Source organism: Cucumis melo, chromosome 11, assembly GCF_025177605.1.
Source record: "Cucumis melo cultivar AY chromosome 11, USDA_Cmelo_AY_1.0, whole genome shotgun sequence".
Classification (NCBI taxonomy): Eukaryota; Viridiplantae; Streptophyta; class Magnoliopsida; order Cucurbitales; family Cucurbitaceae; genus Cucumis; species Cucumis melo.
The window spans coordinates 3,962,023-3,981,821 of NC_066867.1; the positions used below are offsets into that span (position 1 = coordinate 3,962,023).

General features: G+C 32.2%; 2 protein-coding genes across 4 annotated transcripts; both read left to right on the forward strand.

The window, feature by feature from the left end:
• Window positions 1-4,665: 4,665 nt before the first annotated feature.
• Window positions 4,666-9,070, forward strand: LOC103499692 (diaminopimelate decarboxylase 2, chloroplastic-like). Its single transcript, XM_008462740.3, has 8 exons — window positions 4,666-5,260; window positions 5,371-5,545; window positions 6,702-6,851; window positions 7,433-7,594; window positions 7,755-7,940; window positions 8,177-8,299; window positions 8,582-8,671; window positions 8,810-9,070. The coding sequence occupies exons 1-8, from the start codon at window positions 4,785-4,787 to the stop codon at window positions 8,888-8,890; spliced, it is 1,443 nt and encodes a 480-aa protein (XP_008460962.2). The 5' UTR covers window positions 4,666-4,784; the 3' UTR covers window positions 8,891-9,070.
• A 2,678-nt stretch (window positions 9,071-11,748) lies between these two features.
• Window positions 11,749-18,375, forward strand: LOC103499691 (bifunctional dihydrofolate reductase-thymidylate synthase). 3 transcript variants are annotated; one of them, XM_051079675.1, is made up of 12 exons: window positions 11,749-12,219; window positions 13,391-13,911; window positions 13,987-14,386; window positions 14,502-14,550; window positions 14,713-14,774; window positions 16,261-16,322; window positions 16,453-16,527; window positions 16,622-16,787; window positions 16,864-16,987; window positions 17,581-17,687; window positions 17,776-17,954; window positions 18,078-18,375. In XM_051079675.1, exons 2-11 carry the CDS (start codon window positions 13,481-13,483, stop codon window positions 17,884-17,886), a joined length of 1,587 nt encoding a protein of 528 aa, XP_050935632.1. In that variant the 5' UTR covers window positions 11,749-12,219; window positions 13,391-13,480; the 3' UTR covers window positions 17,887-17,954; window positions 18,078-18,375. The 3 variants fall into 3 exon arrangements, with proteins under 3 accessions (XP_050935632.1, XP_050935633.1, XP_050935634.1); XM_051079676.1 differs by lacking the exon at window positions 11,749-12,219 and adding an exon at window positions 12,246-12,438; XM_051079677.1 differs by lacking the exon at window positions 11,749-12,219 and adding an exon at window positions 12,492-12,626.
• The last annotated feature ends 1,424 nt before the right edge of the window (window positions 18,376-19,799 follow it).

Here is a 19,799-nt window from a genome sequence, read left to right on the forward strand (position 1 = left end):
TTGTAAAAATTAGAAGGCATAAATGATATTACTCACATCTTTATAGAATGATCAACATGTTGTTACCCTTTATTTTATTTCAAAAGATATGGTTTTAAATTTTTTTTTTACGAACCAACTACATACATGTCAATTAACAATAAAGAATGTCACATATGTCTCACTTTTTACACTTTAGTTATTGTATCAATTTTCATCTTATTTTAACGATATAAAATTTTCTAACTCATGTCAAAATTAAATCTGACTAAAATGAGAAATTTCATTTGTTATGTAATTACATAATGTAAATTTGTAATTTATAGAAGAGTTGACTAAGGATTCTAATGCTAAAGATGAAGAACTATAAAAGGAAAAATGACTTAGATATAGATTACCTTTTTATCTAAGAAATATATAGGATGAGATGCTTAATTTTGTTTCGTTTTTTACCCAAGTTGTTAGAATTAGATCCTTTGTTTGACTTCAATAAGTTAATCCTATATCTAATTTCATGCTTCGACATATTTTTCTAGTTTAGCTTCTTTTTGTCAGGTTATTCAATTTCACCTACGACAATCTCTTCAAAGATAATTTTTAGAAACAAATATGTTAAACATTTAATTAGAGTATAATTGAAACATACCCTAAGTTGAAAGGGTAATTTGTATAATTAATCCTAAAGTATATTATGTTACATATATATATATATATAGTCCTAATAATGGAGAAAAAAATTATAAAGCAATACCTAACAAATTCAAGCTGTGGGGCATGTGAACTTATGGAATGGGTATGAAACTATTAATATATATAACCATTTTTAGTTCATCCAATTAAGAATTCAATGACTTAGATAGGTGATACAATCTTTACATTAAATTTGAATAATTATGGTTATTTTTACTATCTTTTTTATTAAATTTCATTTGAGACAATATTTGAACATTTTTCTAGTACAATATTGTAGGTGGAAGATCGAACTTTTAACATTTGACCTCTGACTTATGGAGAAAAGAAAAAAAAGTTAAAGGTAAACTATTTTGATAATTTTGGACAATGGGAAGATAAACATTTGAATATCTAATATTTAAAACAAATATATAATATATCAATAAATTAAATTATACTCATATTTACTCTAAATAATTTATATAATCATGATAAAAACAATTTTTCAAGCTCATAAAAATAGATTATACAAGATTTATATTTTGTCTATGAATCTTTTGGTAGAGATGTCCTTGGACGACTCGCCTCTAATAGGGTAAGGAATCTTTGTTTGGGTGCTAAACGAGGATATATAGAGATATTCTCTATCTCCATTTTCATATTTGTCATCCATCAACTTAAATTTTTGGTGTGAGTTTAGACATATATAACTTTAAGAGAAATCAATATTAACTAGGGAAGAGAACACAAGACCTCTCGAACCACATTACTCTGATACCATGCAACAATCTAATTAAATCACTAATATAATTGACTAAAAAACTTAATTATGTCGTTGGGTGAAGACGAATTTAGTATTATGTCATTCAACAGATTTAGACTAATTTCAATGTGTTTTACCTCTTAAACTATGGTGGTAGTTGTAATTATATTGTATTCTTTTTAGTAAATTTGCATCCTAAATATAATATTCATCCAAAAGAGAGAGATATTATAGTAGAGTTAAACATATATTATGTTTTGTTTTAGAATTAATTTAGGTGATTTATTTTATTTTAATAAATCTAAATTGAGATAGGGTTTTTACGTACAAGTTATTGATATATCTTTTATATATACACATATATGAAGTTATCAAATGATGTTTTCATGAGAGGATCAATAAATATATGTTGCACTATTTTTTTCTCGACTATGGTTTTATCTTACACGGTTTCATGTATTTGTGCATGTGTTCATGCGCATGAGTCAAAGATTACATACCTCAAATATCTTTTAATTTCTAGAACCTTTATACCTTTCAGATCTTATAAAATCTACAAACATTGGTAATCGGAACCCTTTGAGTTAAACAATTGAACGTACGCATAGTACATTCCTTCTCTACTCTCTTTTCCCTGCTTTGTTCTTTCTAGTTTTATGTAACAATAGGATGCTTTTATTTTTAGATTTATAAGACTTTTGATGGTATGAAATTATTGTTTTACCTTTTTAAAAGCCCTTAATTAGATATGTGATTTTTGTACAAATGATCGATTTCTAAAGGCCTAAATAAGTTTTGACCATTTTTTGTTTTCTGCTTACATTATCAAGAGTGGAATTACAAAACAACTAAAAAGTCATGTAGAGGAGCAAAGATCACACTTACGCATCTTCATTCTTGTTCTTCAATCTCTCTCCCACCTTCCCTCTCAATTTGCTTCTTCTATGGTTAGAAATTAATCTTCCCACTCTTCAATTCTTCCTCTCGCTCTCGGTCTTGGTTCTTGTAGGGTTTCTTTACTTCTAAAAAAAACAATGCTTAGCTTTTTTATTGTACTACGTTGCTCCATTCTCTTCCAATGTTCAAAAGTTGCACCGAAGAATAAGCAAAGTTAAGGAAGAAGAAGAGATTATTTCTAGATGCAGTGTTTTTGTTCTCTCGGAGCTTAACAACCAGCTCTAATGGAATCGATAAGAAGAAGAATAAGAAAAAAAAAAAAAAAGAATAGAAGCACAGAAGAAGGAGGATGTTTCAAACGAAGGAAAAAAATGTTGCCTTGAAGAAGGAATTCCCATAGGATGTTCGCAAAAGCCATGTTCAGTTGAAGTTGTAAATTGGATTAAAAAAATTTGCAGATTGAGAATCGAGAATCGAGAAGAGAATACCACCACACATGGATTTTAGTTGATTTAGTAATTTCACTCGACGATGACACAAACAAAAGGTTTAAAAAACATATTTTTAAAAGGTTGTTCATATTTCATTTTGATTTCCCATTTTATTTCCTTCCACTCTTAGATTCCTATGGATGACGATGAGGGCGAATTCTAGCGTCAAGTATACCTAACATGACAAATTTCTCCATACACAACCAATTTAGTATCAAGTTTTGATTTGTTGTTTTTCACTTGAAAAAAATATATAGCTTCCAATTATATTTTTGTGGGTTATCTTTTGAAACAAAGATATAAGGAATCACTAATTTTCTTGTATTCTTAGTTAAAAGATTAATTATTCCCAATTTCTTTTTTTACTAAAATTGGTAGGATCTTTTCTATAAATAATTAAAAAACAGACAAACTATTTACATTTTACACTTTCTTATAAAAAATACTAAAGGAAAAAATCTTAGTATACTTGATTTTATCAGAAACCGTTAATATTTTGCTCACTTTGTCATCTTTTACAATTTTTATTTTAGATTTTAATTTCCAATAGAATTGAGGGGATTGAAGATGTTGTCATTTATCTCTCACATATATATACATGGTGGCCAAATAAATTAAATTACATTTATTAGGTTTTTCTCACATTTGAAATTTGATCTTTTACAAAATGTTTTTACTTTTCATTTGTGAATAAATTAAAGACTTGACAAAGATGCTTCATTTTATCAGAACCCGTAAATATTTTACCCACTTTGTCATCTTTTACAATTTTTATTTTAAATTTTAATATGCGATAGGATTGAGGGGATCGAAGATGTTGTCATTTATCTCTCACATACTTGGTGCCCAAAATAAATTAAATTACATTGTTAGGTTTTTCTCACATTTGAAATTTCAAATGTTTTTACTTTTCATTTGTGAATAAATTGAAGACTTGGCAAAGATGCTTCAGATGGTAGAATAAATATTCTTTTTATCTATTTTTCTTTTAACTTTCAAGATTGTTGTATTTGAGAAACATTTGTATGCACATTTTAAGGAATCTAGAGTGAGTTAATAGCTAACTATGGAATTTTTTGTATGAAGTTATATTTGTTTTCTTTGGCAATGCATAATTGCATAGGCAGAAGCCTCATTCACATATAGAAATCTTGAGCCTTCAAAACTCATATTTTGCAGATCCTACCATGTAAGAAATTGAAAAGTAGTTTTGCATTGAAAAAACTCCAATTTTTAATATAACTCTACTCATTTAACTATGAAAGAGTATAAAAGACTAAAAAATCACTAACAATAAAAAATAAAAAACGAATCATAAAAGTTTATCATTAGAGAGAATGAAGTTGAGAAAAACTTAAAGATGCTAACAATTCTAGAGAATGACACAATGGACTTAAAAGAACTGCAAGAGAAAAGACACAATGTGAAATAGGAGTCATGAATAAGAGTTTAAGAAAACTAATGGTTGAGTTTTTTAAACGGACAAAACAAACACCTCATTTATCCAATTGTCCTAAAACCCCCATTTTTTAGTACTATACTTAGGACTAGAAGCATTTGAATCACGAACTTTGTAGTTACTAGTTAAGTTCTTGGTGACATCTCAAATATTTCTTCATATATGGGTGAAGAGGTTTACAATGGAATCCCTAGTCTCCTAGGAGGAAGGTCATGTCATTTTGGTTATCTCAAACCTTTTTAACTTTCTATTTTTATCCTATTTTTGGCAATGTTGATATATTTAAAAACAATATAAAGTTAATATTTTTATAATAAATTTTAAAATCTAAAATATTAAGAAAAGAAATCCCAAATTTGATTGGACAGGATTCCTACCTTTTAGAGTGGCTTTTGGTGTTGACCATTGTATGTTGTTTTAGAGTCATTCAAGCGTGCGAAATTCAAGTTTCCCTTCCACTAACCTAAATTTAAATGCTTACAAAATCACTCTCAACGGTGATCCAGTAAGAAATTTCTTAGCAATGGCGGCCACAAATCTCTACTCTCCTTCTCCTTCCCTTTCCAGCACCCTCAAACACTCTCTCAACTCAAACCCTTTTCACCGTATTCCATTTCGTCTTCACAAACCCTTTCTCAAAACTCCCCTTTCCCTAAAAGCTGTTCTTTCTCAAAACCCTTCTAAAACCCAGACCCAATTTCAGCATTGTTTCTCCAAATCCTCAGATGGGTTTCTTTATTGCGAGGGAATTAAGGTGCAGGACATCATGGAATCTGTTGATAAACGCCCTTTCTATCTTTACAGCAAACCCCAGATAACTAGAAATGTTGAAGCTTATAAAGAAGCTTTGGAAGGACTGAATTCCATCATTGGTTATGCGATTAAGGCTAATAATAATTTGAAAGTGCTGGAGCATTTGAGGAAGTTGGGTTGTGGAGCTGTGCTTGTTAGTGGAAATGAGCTTCGTTTGGCTCTTCATGCTGGTTTTGACCCCACCAAGTGAAAAGCTTCCCTAGTCTTGAAATTGTTTAATTCATATTCAATTTGAGCTTATGGCCCATGGTTTTCAGTTTTCTTGAACTGATTTTGTTTTGATGATTGGTTAACAGATGTATTTTTAATGGGAATGGTAAACTTTTGGAGGATTTGGTTCTAGCTGCGGAACAAGGTGTTTTTGTCAATGTGGATAGTGAGTTTGACTTGGATAATATTGTAGCTGCTGCAAGAATTGCTGGAAAGAAAGTTAATGTTTTACTTCGTATTAATCCGGATGTGGATCCTCAGGTATGAGTTAATAACTATTTATTTTAGACGTGTGTTGCTGCTTTTACCCTTCAACTTGTCATATCATCTGAAAAACTCATGAAGTGGATTATCTTGCAATGCACAAATCTAATGGAAGGAGAAAGTTGATTTCAAAAAATCTAAGCAAGCATGCTACAATAACAAAAAAGAAAAAAAAAACATGCTGAGATGTCTCCTAAAGAGTGTAACTCTCGCTCGTTTTGGATTAGGTATTCAAGCAGATATAGGATAAGCCTACTGAGAGAAGGGGGTTAATATCTCATATTTGACTTCGACATAAGTTACCTTTCTGCGAAGTACACTTCATCAAAGCAATTGCTACCTCAGCCCCCCTACTCAATAAATTTCCCCTGCTATGTTTAAACAATTGTATAGGAAAATTGGTCCTGCTACTTGTCTTTTAGCTCCTTGCTTTTCCTGTATGTATACGTACAGCAGAGAGGCCTAGTGTTGTCATTTGTCAAGTTTATTCTTCTAAACTCAACTTTACTATTTGGATCAACAAAAGTATATTTCGTAGTTGCGAATTTTGATTCACTCTAGGTGTAAGTGCAAACAAGTTGGTCCAAACGTCATACTTGTTGGATTGAAAAAAGATTTAATATGGTGTAGTAGGTCTATGCATGAAATGAGCAAAAAAACCTATTGCTGAAGTTAACTTTAGACCAAAAACTTGTTTCATATCAGCATTTCCTGTCAACGTTTCCTCAAACAATTATCTGTCCTTTCACTCTGACATTTCTCTTTATGAGATTAAAACAAATAGTATGTTGGTTCCACGTTAAGTTTATGGTTTTTCTTTGGTCTTAGATTACCAAAGACCTTTTAGTACTGCATCTTTTTAGGGAAAATTATGCCGTGTGGTTAGAAAGGCCACCTTATCTGGTCTTTCCCTCACTCTCAGTACCCAATGGTTTTCTAATTGATGATTTTCTTAATCTCTATTGTTTAAAAAGTTGGCTATTCACTTTTCACTTTAACCAACGGTAGTTTCATTCATTTTTGTTATCTAACCTTGAAAAGTAAAACTAATAGGAAGCTTCCATTTTTGCTATTTGTGTTTGTAATTTGTAGTAAGTTAATTTTTAATTTTTATCATTCCATAATTTGATGGTTAGGTGTTATGTTTACTTAGGTACATCCTTACGTTGCCACCGGTAATAAAAACTCCAAATTTGGTATTAGGAATGAAAAGTTGCAATGGTTTCTGGATGCTGTTAAGGCACATCCTGATGAACTTAAGCTTGTTGGGGCCCATTGCCATCTTGGTTCCACCATCACCAAGGTACGCTATCAACTATTATGTTACAACTTCCTCAGTTAGTATAGCCCAAAATTCTTGCATTATGAAATAAAATTGTATCGAACTTGTATATGATGCGACTGGAGATTTTTCAACAATTACAGATCTGGTTCCTATTTTTTGGAGAAATAACTTAGTCTCTATTATTTGATAAAATCCTCCTGAATAATTTCAAATAAAGACTATTTATGAGGTTTTATTGATCGATAAGAGTGAAATTCTAACTCTTAAAACTATGAGGAATAAATTCTAACTTTCTTCAAATCATAAGGACCAAATTTGTAATTTAGCCAACTTTTAAATGTCTGTACTGTACCACAATTGTGTAAGTTTATGAGATGTTTTAATTGTTTGTGGTTGTCATTTTATGAAGTTAATTATGTTATCATCTCTTGTCATGTACTTTTATCCTAGATTATGCTTATGCTCGTTCGCTTTTGTTTGTAACTTTGTTCTTTTCTTTTCAAAGACTTGTACCATTTGTCTTTCTTTATTTATCGTTCATTTTCTATGAATGACCAGGCTTTTAGTGAGAAGACTGATATCATTGGTCTTTATGATAGGTGGACATATTCAGAGATGCTGCAGTATTAATGGTCAACTACATTGACGAGATCAGAGATCAAGGTTTTGAAGTTGATTACCTAAACATTGGAGGTGGACTTGGTATAGATTATTATCATGCTGGAGCCATTCTTCCTACTCCTAGAGATCTCATTAATACAGTATATCTCCTTTTTCTTATAATTTATTGATCTTGGGTTGAGAATAAATAAATTTTCTTGGGGCCATAACTTGCCTGTTGAGGATGGTTATGTGAATGGAATTATTTGCTTTTTTCAAATAAAGGTTTACAAAAATTCTCAATTGTGGCTGCCAATGCAGGTACGAGAGCTGGTGCTTTCACGAAATCTTAATCTAATCATTGAGCCTGGGAGATCAGTGATTGCCAATACTTGCTGTTTGGTGAATCGAGTGACTGGAGTCAAAACTAATGGGACTAAAAACTTTATTGTAATCGATGGAAGCATGGCTGAGCTTATCCGCCCTAGTCTTTATGATGCTTATCAAGTAAGTGTTCCAGTAGATGATCGTGTGTTATTGTAGACATATTCATCAGGCTTTGGAGATGAACGAAGTCTTTTGTATGATCATGTTATTAACCTTTCCAATAGGCTCTTCACTTTGCGATCAGTATAACTCTTTCCTAAGAGTGTGCTGCAATAGAGTCTGGCCTGCAATGTTGGACATTCTGGCTGTTAAATACATCATTAAGTACTTGTTTGTCAATTTGGTGTTTGATGCAGCACATAGAGTTGGTTGCTCCTACGCCACCTGATTCTGAGATCTCGACTTTTGATGTGGTTGGCCCTGTCTGTGAGTCTGCAGATTTCTTAGGGAAGCAAAGGGAACTCCCAACTCCCCCCAAGGTAGTATCTTATCCTGTTAGGGACTTGTCATGACCGTGATGTACTTAGTGATATCCCAAGATAATTTAAGAACATGATTAAATTTTGATGTAGCCTATGTAGCCTGAGGGAGTAATCATCCAAGAATCAAGATTGTGAATCTGTTATTAAAATGTTAATAATTGTTTCATACAAAAGGGATGGCTCCTGTTTATAGAGTTTTGTTACAAGTGGGTAAGAAAGGAATTAAGCTAGAATATTACCCAATTAACCCATTCTTTTTGTATCAAATTTACTTTGCAGGGGGCTGGCTTGGTTGTCCATGATGCTGGTGCTTACTGCATGAGTATGGCATCTACTTACAATCTCAAGATGCGTCCTCCAGAGTACTGGGTAATTCACTCCTTCCTCTTTTTTCCTGTCACCCTAGCAAATCTTAGCTCTCTTCTTTTATTGCATTTTGTTTGCTTTGTAAGTTACTGATTTGTTGAGGTTGTCTGATCTTCTATGAAACCGATTCTTTGGCATTAGGTTGAAGAAGATGGATCAGTGTCCAAAATCAGGCATGGTGAGACATTTGATGATCACCTTCGGTTCTTCGAGAATCTTTGATCGGAAATTTGAGTCCATTCCTATTGTCAGGAAATATATCTGGTATGGCCATTTTCCCCATGTATGTTTGAGTGTTCCAACTGATTAATCATTTTGTTATCTAATGTTGACTAGAGTTAGACAGTTTCTTGAACTTGTGTAAACTCAGAAAGCAAATAAATATGATCACGTTCTTATCTATTGTTGTGTGTGTTAAGATGAAAAGGAGACATAAGAACTTAAATATCTAATTTATGGTGGCGTAGCTGTCTCATCAAGTGAAACGATAACAAAAAGCAAATATGAAGTGGAAAATTGAAGTTATACTCAAAAGTAGAAGGAAAATGGGTTTCTCTATTGGCAAATAAAGAAATCACGATGAAAAGTTGCCTTCAAGTTTGTAGCCTTTTATTAAGTTATTTCAAAATGTTTCTTATTCCTCACCTTAATTGGATCTTTAAGCTTATTTGGTGTACATTGTTATTAATATTTCTTTAGGTGGATGTTGTTTTACCTCTTGGTTGTATTTGGTTCTTAATGGAAAGTCTGTCGATACCTACCATATAGATTCAAAATTTAAAATATGATTTGAAAATTTTAAATAGATATAAAACCTTCAAGGTGGTTTGCATATTGTCATAAAAATGTTAAAGAAAGAAAAGGTTTAGTCATGCTATATTGAATAGTTCTTTTTGGATAAATATGTATATTTTTTGGCTGTATTTTGTATTGTTCATCACGGACTAAAAAGTTAATAAGTAAAAGAAATTTGAACAAACTACAAACTTCTTTTACTTTTAGAATAATTTTAGTTAAATTGTAAATTTAATCTCTATGAGTTCGAGAGGGTTAAAACTTATTATATATGAGATTGTTTATCGGATTTGTCAAATCATATATAAACTATTTATGAATTTTTATTATGTCAAAAAGGACTAAATTCTATCTCTATTATTAAATTTAGACTTTTCTCCACCCAAGTTTGTAATTTAATAAAATTTTGTACCTTTTGGAATTGAAAATAGGGTTTTAGGATTAAAAGGGATAAAACAAAAATATATCTAAATTAGAAAGTTGGTTCTATTGGTTTAAGTAAGGTTAATCCACCTTTTATAAGGCAAATATATTTGGTTTAGATTTTAAACCAAATCAACTTTAATATTTAATATTTAGTATTCTTATTGATTATCTTTCAATATTATATTTCTAATACTCTTTTTAACTTTAACCAAAATTTGAATAAAGTTAAAAAAGATAGAAGGCAATACTCTCAAACTTACTTACTTTTTTTTTTAAGGCATCAATGATAGAGACTTTCATGTAAACTTGGGCACTCAATCAATGCTTATAAAGATATTCTTTTTCTTTATTATTATTATTTTTACTTCTTCTTTTATCAACCTGGATAAAAGATGCCAATAATATAATATAATGTCTCAAAAGATTAATCAAGGTGTGTATAATGAAATGTCCCGAGTTTACATGTAAGTTGTTTCAAACACTCATGAATATAAAACATAAAGGTACCACTAATATGAAGATAAATTTCATTAATCAGGGTCTCAATTATATATTTGAAAACATTATATTAAAGTTATTGTTAGGGTTTATTTTCGAGAGAAGAATTCAAAGGGTATGTATTCCTATGGTTTGTATATCATTCAATTTATTTGCAGTAAGGTTATTACATGTGAACTTGGATGATTAACTAAAATTTTATCGTCCAATGTTTTTATGGAAAATTAAATGTTTAATATATAGATTTTTTAAGTACTAACTTGTTTGCGTTTAAATAAAGTCACAGACCACATGTGTGTTTGTATTAATATAAAAATAATTTTAATGGCACGAAAATGACATTCCTAATTTTAATAATCACTAAATTGCTTTTCAACGATCAAAAATAAAATTTGAATATGACAAATGTTCACAATTTTGAAATCATTTTCAAATATTCACAATTTCATCGAATAAAACGTTATATTTAAATATGATTTTTTAGTACAAAAAAGGAGAAAGTAGAGCATCCAACTTTTTGAATGATCATATCAATCATCTCTAAACTAAACGCTCTTTAGTTTTACATTTTAGATATGTTATTAACGAGACTTTTAAGACTAAACCATAGTGGGGTTAAGTTAGTACGTCAATTTGCTTAATCCCACAAGTAAAACTATAAACTGAGACTAAATTAAGCTTAGCGAAATTATTTAGTCAAACATTGATTAAAAGTTTAATCGAACAAAGTATCTAAATTTTGAATTTTACTATTTTGTTAACTTCGATCTAGCTCAGATTTAGTTGTTTGATCGAAAGGAGAACTATGTAATCATTAGCTCTATAGTTCAATATAATAAAATGTTGTAACTTTTACCTTCAATTTAATTTTTAAATTTTTAACCATTAGTTTAGAAGAAAACACACGTATACATGATTATATAAACATAATCTAGTTGAGATCTACAAATTGATGATTAGGTTAAGAATCATATGTTTAAGTTTTACCACTAGAATAAATATTTATTCTAGTATATAAATTCTTTAGAATTTAAAATAAAAATTGAAACTTGTAATGAAATTCAAACAATTCATATGATTTAGTTATTCAAAATCACCATCGAGTTATAATGGAGTTGGCTTACAATTTTGAGCACTTTGAGGATGATAGTTGTACAACATTCATAAGAATTTAAAAGAAAATAGCGTAAGTTTAGGAGGTACAAACATCTATTAAAACAAATTCAAAGGTTTCGATATGTAAGAATATCTTTTCCAAAAAAGATTATTCAAATGATACATCCATAAGAAAAAGAAAAAGATAAAGAAAAGTGGATTCCATGTTGTCAAAGTATAAGTTTAGAGAAAAATTGTAACTTTCCTTTTGGGGTTTCTGTTGAAAATAGATGAAGAAGAGATGTGGTTAGGTAAAGAATAGAAAGAAAGTAGATCAGAGAGCTACACTCAGTTCTCGAATATTCCAATTTGGATCATAGACGGCGATAATCCGCAGCAAGAAACGCGTCTTTGGATTTTCCTCTGTTTTCTTCTTCAAATCTTCTTTCCCACATTTACCCTCTTCCATTACAGACCAAAAAAAGTTAAAAAACCACAAAAAGATCGAAACCAGATAAACAAAAGAAGCGGTTTTTCCATCTAAAAAACTCCCTACCAGCTGGATTTCCCACTCTTCTTTCCTTTCCAGAAATGCCCATTTCGTAAAAACCCTTCTAAATCCATAAACGTTCACCCCCATTTCCTCTCCTAAACCTAACCCTCTTCCAGTCGAAGGTCAGCCTAAGTTTATCTTAGGCTTTTTCGAGTTGAATATTTTCATCCCCCGTTTAGCCTCGGTGGGTTGTGTTTAATTTTCTTTTTCCCCCTTCTTTTTCTTTCTGATTTTGTTGCCCCATTTTGAAATTTGATTGTGGGGGAATGGGGAACGAGCTTTTCTGGTTTCTGTTCTTGTTCTTGTTATCTGGGTTTGAGGTTAAATCTTCTTTCTGTAAATGGGTGATCGTCCATTGTTCTTATTCTTCATGCATTTTGTAGACTGGATTTGCATTTGAACTGTGAGTAGTTCACTGCATGTGCCCTTTTCAATAGTTTGTTTGTTTGGTCTGTCTGAGTTTTTCAACCTCTTGTTCGTCTCTTTATGATATTATCCATTATCTCTAATGGAAAGCGAATGTGCGTTGTAAGGATTGTGTTCCTTATTTGATTTTTCTCTGCAGTTTGTTGGGTAGGGAAGAATCTGGAGGTAAATTAAAGGAAAAAAGAAGAATGCATTACAATGCAACAATTGTTTAACACTTTTTCTTCTGTTGTTTACTTTTTAATTTTTTAGTGAATTATATTCTTGTAAAACTAAGGGTTTGGTAGTGGGTTCATTTTTTTTAGTGTTTTTCGTTTGTTTGGTAGAATAATTAATATGAATATATTAGGTAATATGTTCAGTTCTTTTGAACCAAAAGATATATCAATTGGAAAAGTAAGCCCTAGACGAAATGATCTCTAACTTTACCTAAATCCCTCTCCTTTGAATGGTGAACTCCATTTTTTTTTCTAATTTAATATCCTTTTGCCTAAAATTAGGTTAAACATTATAGAAGTAATTTGTTTTGATCTCTTTTAATTGAAGAAACATTCAGGACATGCGTCAAACTTCTGTTTGTGAAAAGATGAATTAGGAAAATCTATTTAGAAATTGATTTATTTTCTTCTTTAGTTGTTTTGGTTTTAATTCTTCACCTCCAATAATGTGAAGCAACCATTTCATTTGTTTCAAAATTTTCTAGATTTTGGTTTGCAAGTTTTATTCTTTGTCCTCTGGCATCCGTGTATGGAGAGTTATAAATCTCCATCCACATTAATTTGAGCCAATAAGTTTTTAAAGTTTATGACAAGTTTGTGATATTTTTAACGAAATTGAAGTGTTTTTGATTTCAAAGAAAGAGTATTGAATGTTTAATCATTGGATCATGTTCCAAATAATTGAATTTTTTCGGTTTTATTGAATTTCAGGTTCTACCACACTTCCGTGGAAGTTGGGTGTGTGGGGGAAAATCATTGAAGTCACCACTATCTAGGTTTGGTCAAGCTTTTAGTTCTAATATGGCCGCTGATCCTTTGACAATTTCTAATGGCATTGCCAATGTCAATTCACTACCTGATCCACGGAGGACTTATCAAGTTGTTGTAGCTGCTACTGAAAATTTGGGTATCGGTAAGGATGGGAAATTACCATGGAGGTTGCCTTCTGATCTCAAGTTTTTTAAAAACATAACCACAACAACATCAGATCCTGGGAAAAGGAATGCAATTCTAATGGGTCGTAAAACATGGGAGAGTCTTCCTGCCGAGCATCGACCACTACCTGGTCGCCTGAATGTTGTTCTGACTCGTTCTGGAAGTTTTGACATTGCAACTGTTGAAAATGTTATAATATGTGGTAGTATAATGTCTGCTTTGGAATTATTAGCAGCTTCTCCTTACTGTTTGTCAATTGAGAAGGTGTTTGTTATAGGTGGTGGTGAAATATTAAGGTGTGCACTTGTTTTCCTGACCTCCCTTAGTGTACTATTAGTTGTTTCTTTGCACTTATTGTGTTCTTGATGCAGGGAAGCTATGAATGCCCCTGAATGTGATGCTGTCCACATTACTGAAATTGAGACAAATATTGAATGTGACACCTTCATACCAGCTATTGATAAGTCGATGTTTCAACCATGGTACTCATCTTTTCCTGTGGTTGAAAATAACTTGCGATATTCGTTTAATAGTTATGTTCGTGTGAGGAGCTCAGCTGAACTTCCCATTGATCAGAACAATGGTTTGGTCTCTCATAACAAGCCTGACTTTTCTAACATTGAAGCTAAGAAGTTTTCTTTCCTACCTAAGGAGATTTTCGAGAGGCATGAGGAGCACTTGTACCTAAAACTTGTTCAAGAAATCATCTCAGATGGTATTCCTAAGGATGATAGAACAGGAACAGGTACTTTGTCAAAATTTGGTTGCCAGGTAACGTTATCTTATTATTTAAAATGTCTATTTAACTATTTTTTATACCAGCTGCTCTACTTTAAATGCTAATGTGTGTACAAGTTTCTGTGTTGTTCCTGGTATCTGTGTGCAGATGCGGTACAACTTGCGCAAGACTTTTCCACTGCTTACAACTAAGGCATGTGCTGGTTTCCTGTTTTGATTTATTTTGTAGCTGTATTATGATATCAACACTCCCTTTTCTTGTTTTATTTCCCATATTGAATTTCTAATAATCTGGTGCATCATATATGGGCATGGTTCTGTTGTTGACATATATCCTTACCGTTTGATCCTTCAGAAAGTATTCTGGCGAGGGGTGGTTGAAGAACTTCTTTGGTTCATTAGTGGTTCAACCAATGCAAAGGTAAGAATTAAGATGCTATGCTATCTCTATCACTAGCACTTTTAAGCTTTACTTTACTAGTTGGTGGCATTGTATTCCCCCCTCCTCCATGTTGTTTCGTCTATCATCTTTTCGAGTCAGAATTTCCAAGGCTTCAAAGATAAGGAAGGTTTAGGAATTGGGAACTAAGTGATTAGGATGTTTTCCTTGCTTGGCTTAGTGGCGAAAACACCATATCTTCTGGCCTGTTATGATTTTAGTTGGTTCAAGAATCACTCTATTGGGGTACCAGGATACCATTTTCTTTAGGGGACTTATTTTCCTAAAATTTTTATATTAGAACTTTATTTGTTAACAAAGCTGTAGATATTCCCTCGACTCCTTGTTTCTCTCTTGCGTGGTCTTCCTCTTCAAGCATACATGGACCCTCAAGTTTTTGGTGTGCTTTGTTTTAAAGGTTTTTTCTCACTTGTTGACTCCATCTTCTTCATCGTTCTTTTCTCTTTGCCAAGTTCTGGAAGGTCACAATCTTGAAGAAATTTTGGCACTTACCTTTTTTGTTGGTTGATTGCACATGGAACTTCAACACAGATTGCTATGTTCTTTATAATCAAGCTAGAATACATTTAAATTTTATGGAGATAACACTTGATGACAAAGATATATGATTGGTTTTAGGAAATTTGTAATCTTACTGTGACTCTTAGGAGGGGATGCTACTTTATGATGGTGAAGGCAGTCATTTTACTTTATGATTGAGAAGTCACTCTTTCACTACTTCATTCGCTGAGGTTGAAGAAAAGTTATTTAGTAGATTGCTTTTTGATGATCGCATTTGGAGAAGCAGATTCAAGTTCCCTATTTTAAGTACACCCTTGTAGTCTATGGCCTAGTGTTTTTTTTGTGGTTTATTCTGGTATTCTTTATTCACAAGCATTAAAGCTTTTTTTCTTTTCTTCCTTTGAATTTATGACTTCTTTTTGGGGGTCCGTTTCCTGTTTGGTTGGCCTGAGCATATTTTCGTTCATTGAACGGTATGTGGCTTTCCATTAAAAGAAAGGGAAATAAAGATAGATATTTCCTGTTACTGAGAGAACACAAATACATTGAAACATTCCTATGCTATCATTTCTGAACTGTTTTATATTTTCTTTATTTAAAACAATTTCATTGATGGTTTTTTTTTGGGGTGTGATTCTCTGCAAGGACAAATGATTGTAGCCCTTTTACTGTAATGGTCACTTATTGCAATTACTTTTTAGTGGCTTTTGCTTCTTGTTTTGGCTTATGTGTTTGTCCTTATTTCCTATAACCTTCAAGCGGTACTTTGGGGGAAAGAGAAACTCTTGCGTCCTAGGAATAACATGTGCAAGTATACATCATTATTAAGAATAAATAAAGAGTATGAAGGAGTTTAAATGGATGCCTCATTAAGTGGCTGCATGGGAACTTTTTTTCCTGGACAAGTTGATCTGCATTATGTCCTAAAGTTTGGCATTATCAACAGGTTCTTCAGGAGAAAGGCATTCATATATGGGATGGCAACGCATCCAGAGATTACCTCGATAGGCAATTGCTTATACATTTAAATTTTGACTTTTTAAATAAGAAACTAGTGAAACTTGAGTTTTCTAATATATAGTTTAAGCTATAATTCTGTTTTCTTTTCCCTTCCTTTTTTCCTTTTTGGAAATCGTAGTATCGGTTTAAGAGAAAGGGAGGAAGGTGACTTGGGACCTGTATATGGGTTCCAGTGGCGACACTTTGGTGCTAGGTTCGTGGATTTTTCTGATGATTGATCCCTTTGAAGTTTGTTTTTATTTTATTGCAGGACTTAAGCTTTAATGCTTTCCACATTTCTTCTACAGGTATACGGACATGCATGCTGACTATACTGGTCAAGGATTTGATCAGTTGCTAGATGTTATTAACAAGATAAAAAATAATCCTGATGACCGGAGGATCATTCTTTCTGCATGGAATCCATCTGATCTCAAACTGATGGCACTTCCTCCTTGCCACATGTTCTCTCAGGTTGGACTCAAATGCATGGTGTCCTATGTTCCCACAACTCATTTCCCTAACATTGTCTATTGATCGCTTTTTGCAGTTTTACGTTGCAAATGGGGAGTTATCATGTCAAATGTATCAGCGTTCTGCTGACATGGGCCTTGGTGTTCCATTTAATATTGCGTCATATGCTCTTCTGACTTGCATGATTGCTCATGTTTGTGGTATGCTACTCCATATTAACTATTAGTTTGATTTCTACTATAGCGATGGCCAAGCATTTAAATTATAATTACCTAGTTGCATTGCTGTCGAACTTTTTTCCCTTTTAAATTTTGGTACAAAGAAGACAGTTTGGTTGGCCAGTATGCGAGGTTTCTTTTTAATGTTATGGGCTGAGTGCTATAAACGTGCCCTTTAAATCTGCGATAGCTTCCTGGACTTGGTTTTGTCTACAGCTTTATGTTCGTACAAAACTAGCACTCTTTTAAGAATTTTAATTTTTCTTATTTAGTTTCCTGTTGAAAATCTGTTTTGCAATCTTTTGGGTCTTCCCTTAATGTTTCCTGAACATACAAAAAAAAAAAAAAAAAAAAAAAAACTATGTTTCTAAATTATTTCGGAGTTGACCAGGATTTTCAACGATGCAATTATTTGTATATACACCTATTTGTGGCAATCTAGTAAAGTTGTGAACTGAGATTTTTTCTCATCAATATAAGGTTCCTTAAACATTATGAACAATAGTAATGTGGTTTTCGCTCCCCTACAGCTATACTTTTAGTTACTCTAAACAACCAATCCTTTCTATGTGCAGGTCTTGCTCGAGGTGACTTCATACATGTGATTGGAGATGCTCATGTTTACCGTACTCATGTGAGGCCATTGCAGGAACAACTTCAGAAACTTCCCAAACCCTTCCCTGTAAGTAGGAGAACTATAATTACGTGGTTCTTCCATGCTAGCGCTTACTAACCTCCCATTTTCGATATTACATCTTACCTTATTGTAGATTTTGAAGATAAATCCCGAGAAGAAGGATATTGATTCTTTTGTGGCAGATGATTTTGAACTAACTGGTTATGACCCTCATGTGAAGATAGCAATGAAAATGGCAGTATAGAACTTGATCTAACTGTCCAGCAAACAAAGGAAACTCAGTTCCTTTTATCACAATCTCCAAATTTTGAGGTAAGTACATTAAGATTACCATGAAAAATGTTCTTTGAATTGTTTTAAATTGATCATATCAGGTTGAGTAGTCAGTGAAGAACATGTATTCCATGGTACTAAAGCGGTTTACCGATATTTCAGGTACAAGCATCAGAGCCTAATTTGGTTGATAGGGTCTGCAAATAAAAAGTGCTAATTGGATATACTTTATACTTTATCATGTGTAGTGAGAATCCTTTAGTCCCTATGGTTGGGTCTAAAGTGATTTAGTTCGGTTTTGTATTTGCTATAGCTTTCTCTCATTGGAAAATGGAATGGTTTCACACACTTGAATGCACGGTCATGACTATTACAATACCGTGCTACATACAAATATAATGTAAGCTCGACCGATCATTCTCGAACTTCATCTGGTTTTGAAAGGATGGTGAATTTGATAGACTGTGTTGTGACTTGTTGCTTCCTCATTTCTAGTTCTCGCTACCTTAAAAAAATTTGTCCATTATCTCATGTTAGAGAAACAATGGAGTTGGGAGATCTTTCCCATGTTAAGGTTACTGTTAACCTAGGGGGTTCAGAGCCTGTCTCGGAGTTCATGCGGCGATGTTGTCGTGGAAAGGAGAATTCGCCAGAGAATTATGGAATCTTTATGGAGTTGCAGTGGAATTGGATATTTTTCTTTCCAAGAGAATATGAACTAAATTGTAGTGGCATCTGAGTCCATTAATTGGGGTTCTTGTTTGGAGGAGACAGGAATTGGAATTGGATGCCTCTATTCCAAGGACTGGTTGCCTTGATTTGAATAATGAGATAGCACAAGATTTTGAGTGTGTGTTGGATTGAATTATTATTGTTAGTATTATTCTTCTTCAATTTATTTTTCCCTTTATCCAATTAACAACTCATTTGAATCAATTCCCTTTCCATTATTACCATTATCTTTCACATTCAATGAAAACTTGAAGGCCATTCTTCTAAGCTCTTATCCAAATGTCTCATTCCTTTGATTTTAATTGTCTCCTCAAGATACCAATTAGGTCATAAATATGGTTCTGTTTCTTGGAGATAATCTTGTTCAGAGTTACAAGTTGGGCTGGGGATTCGAATCTCCATCTCTCATGGTAACGATCGTATTTCTTAATGGTGTTCACTATTCGGTTTGACAGCCAAACTGAATCCAAAAATATCAGTTTTTGATATATATTGAACTGGACGAGTTGTTTCGATTCAATTCGGTTTTGTTTTATATGTAATATAGCTTTGGTTTTTGGTTATATCAGTTTTTAGTACTTGAAAGTTTTCAAAACATGAAAGGAAGTGAACTCAAATCTTTGGCAAAATTTCCAAATTTGTCTCCTAAACTATGGATGATTTCACTACTTAAACATGAAAGGAAAAATAGGGTGTGGTCTCATGAAAAGTGTACCAAATATATTCTCTTTTTCATTGTAAATTTTAATTTGAGAATCCTCAAATCTTATTAGAATTTGATTCAAACCTTATTTAGTGGATGATGATGCATGTTATATATGTCATACATCCTTTAAATTATTTAGTGTTATTTTAATCTCCTAAGTATAAATAGATGTCCAAGTTAATTTATAAAAGCACGTTCTCCTTGTCGATATTTTTAACAACCAATAATTATAGTATTAAATTTTCATTAACATGTCGGTATCTTCATGTTTCTTGATGGACGAATATTTATATTTATTATATCTAAAGAATCTACGAAAAATGAAAAATAAACAACAAAATGTCACTAACGTAGACATAATATAAATAATAGATACTTTAACTGTTTAAAAATCATAATACTTCTATTTACTTCATTACCTTTTATTTTCTATTATTTTTTGTTTT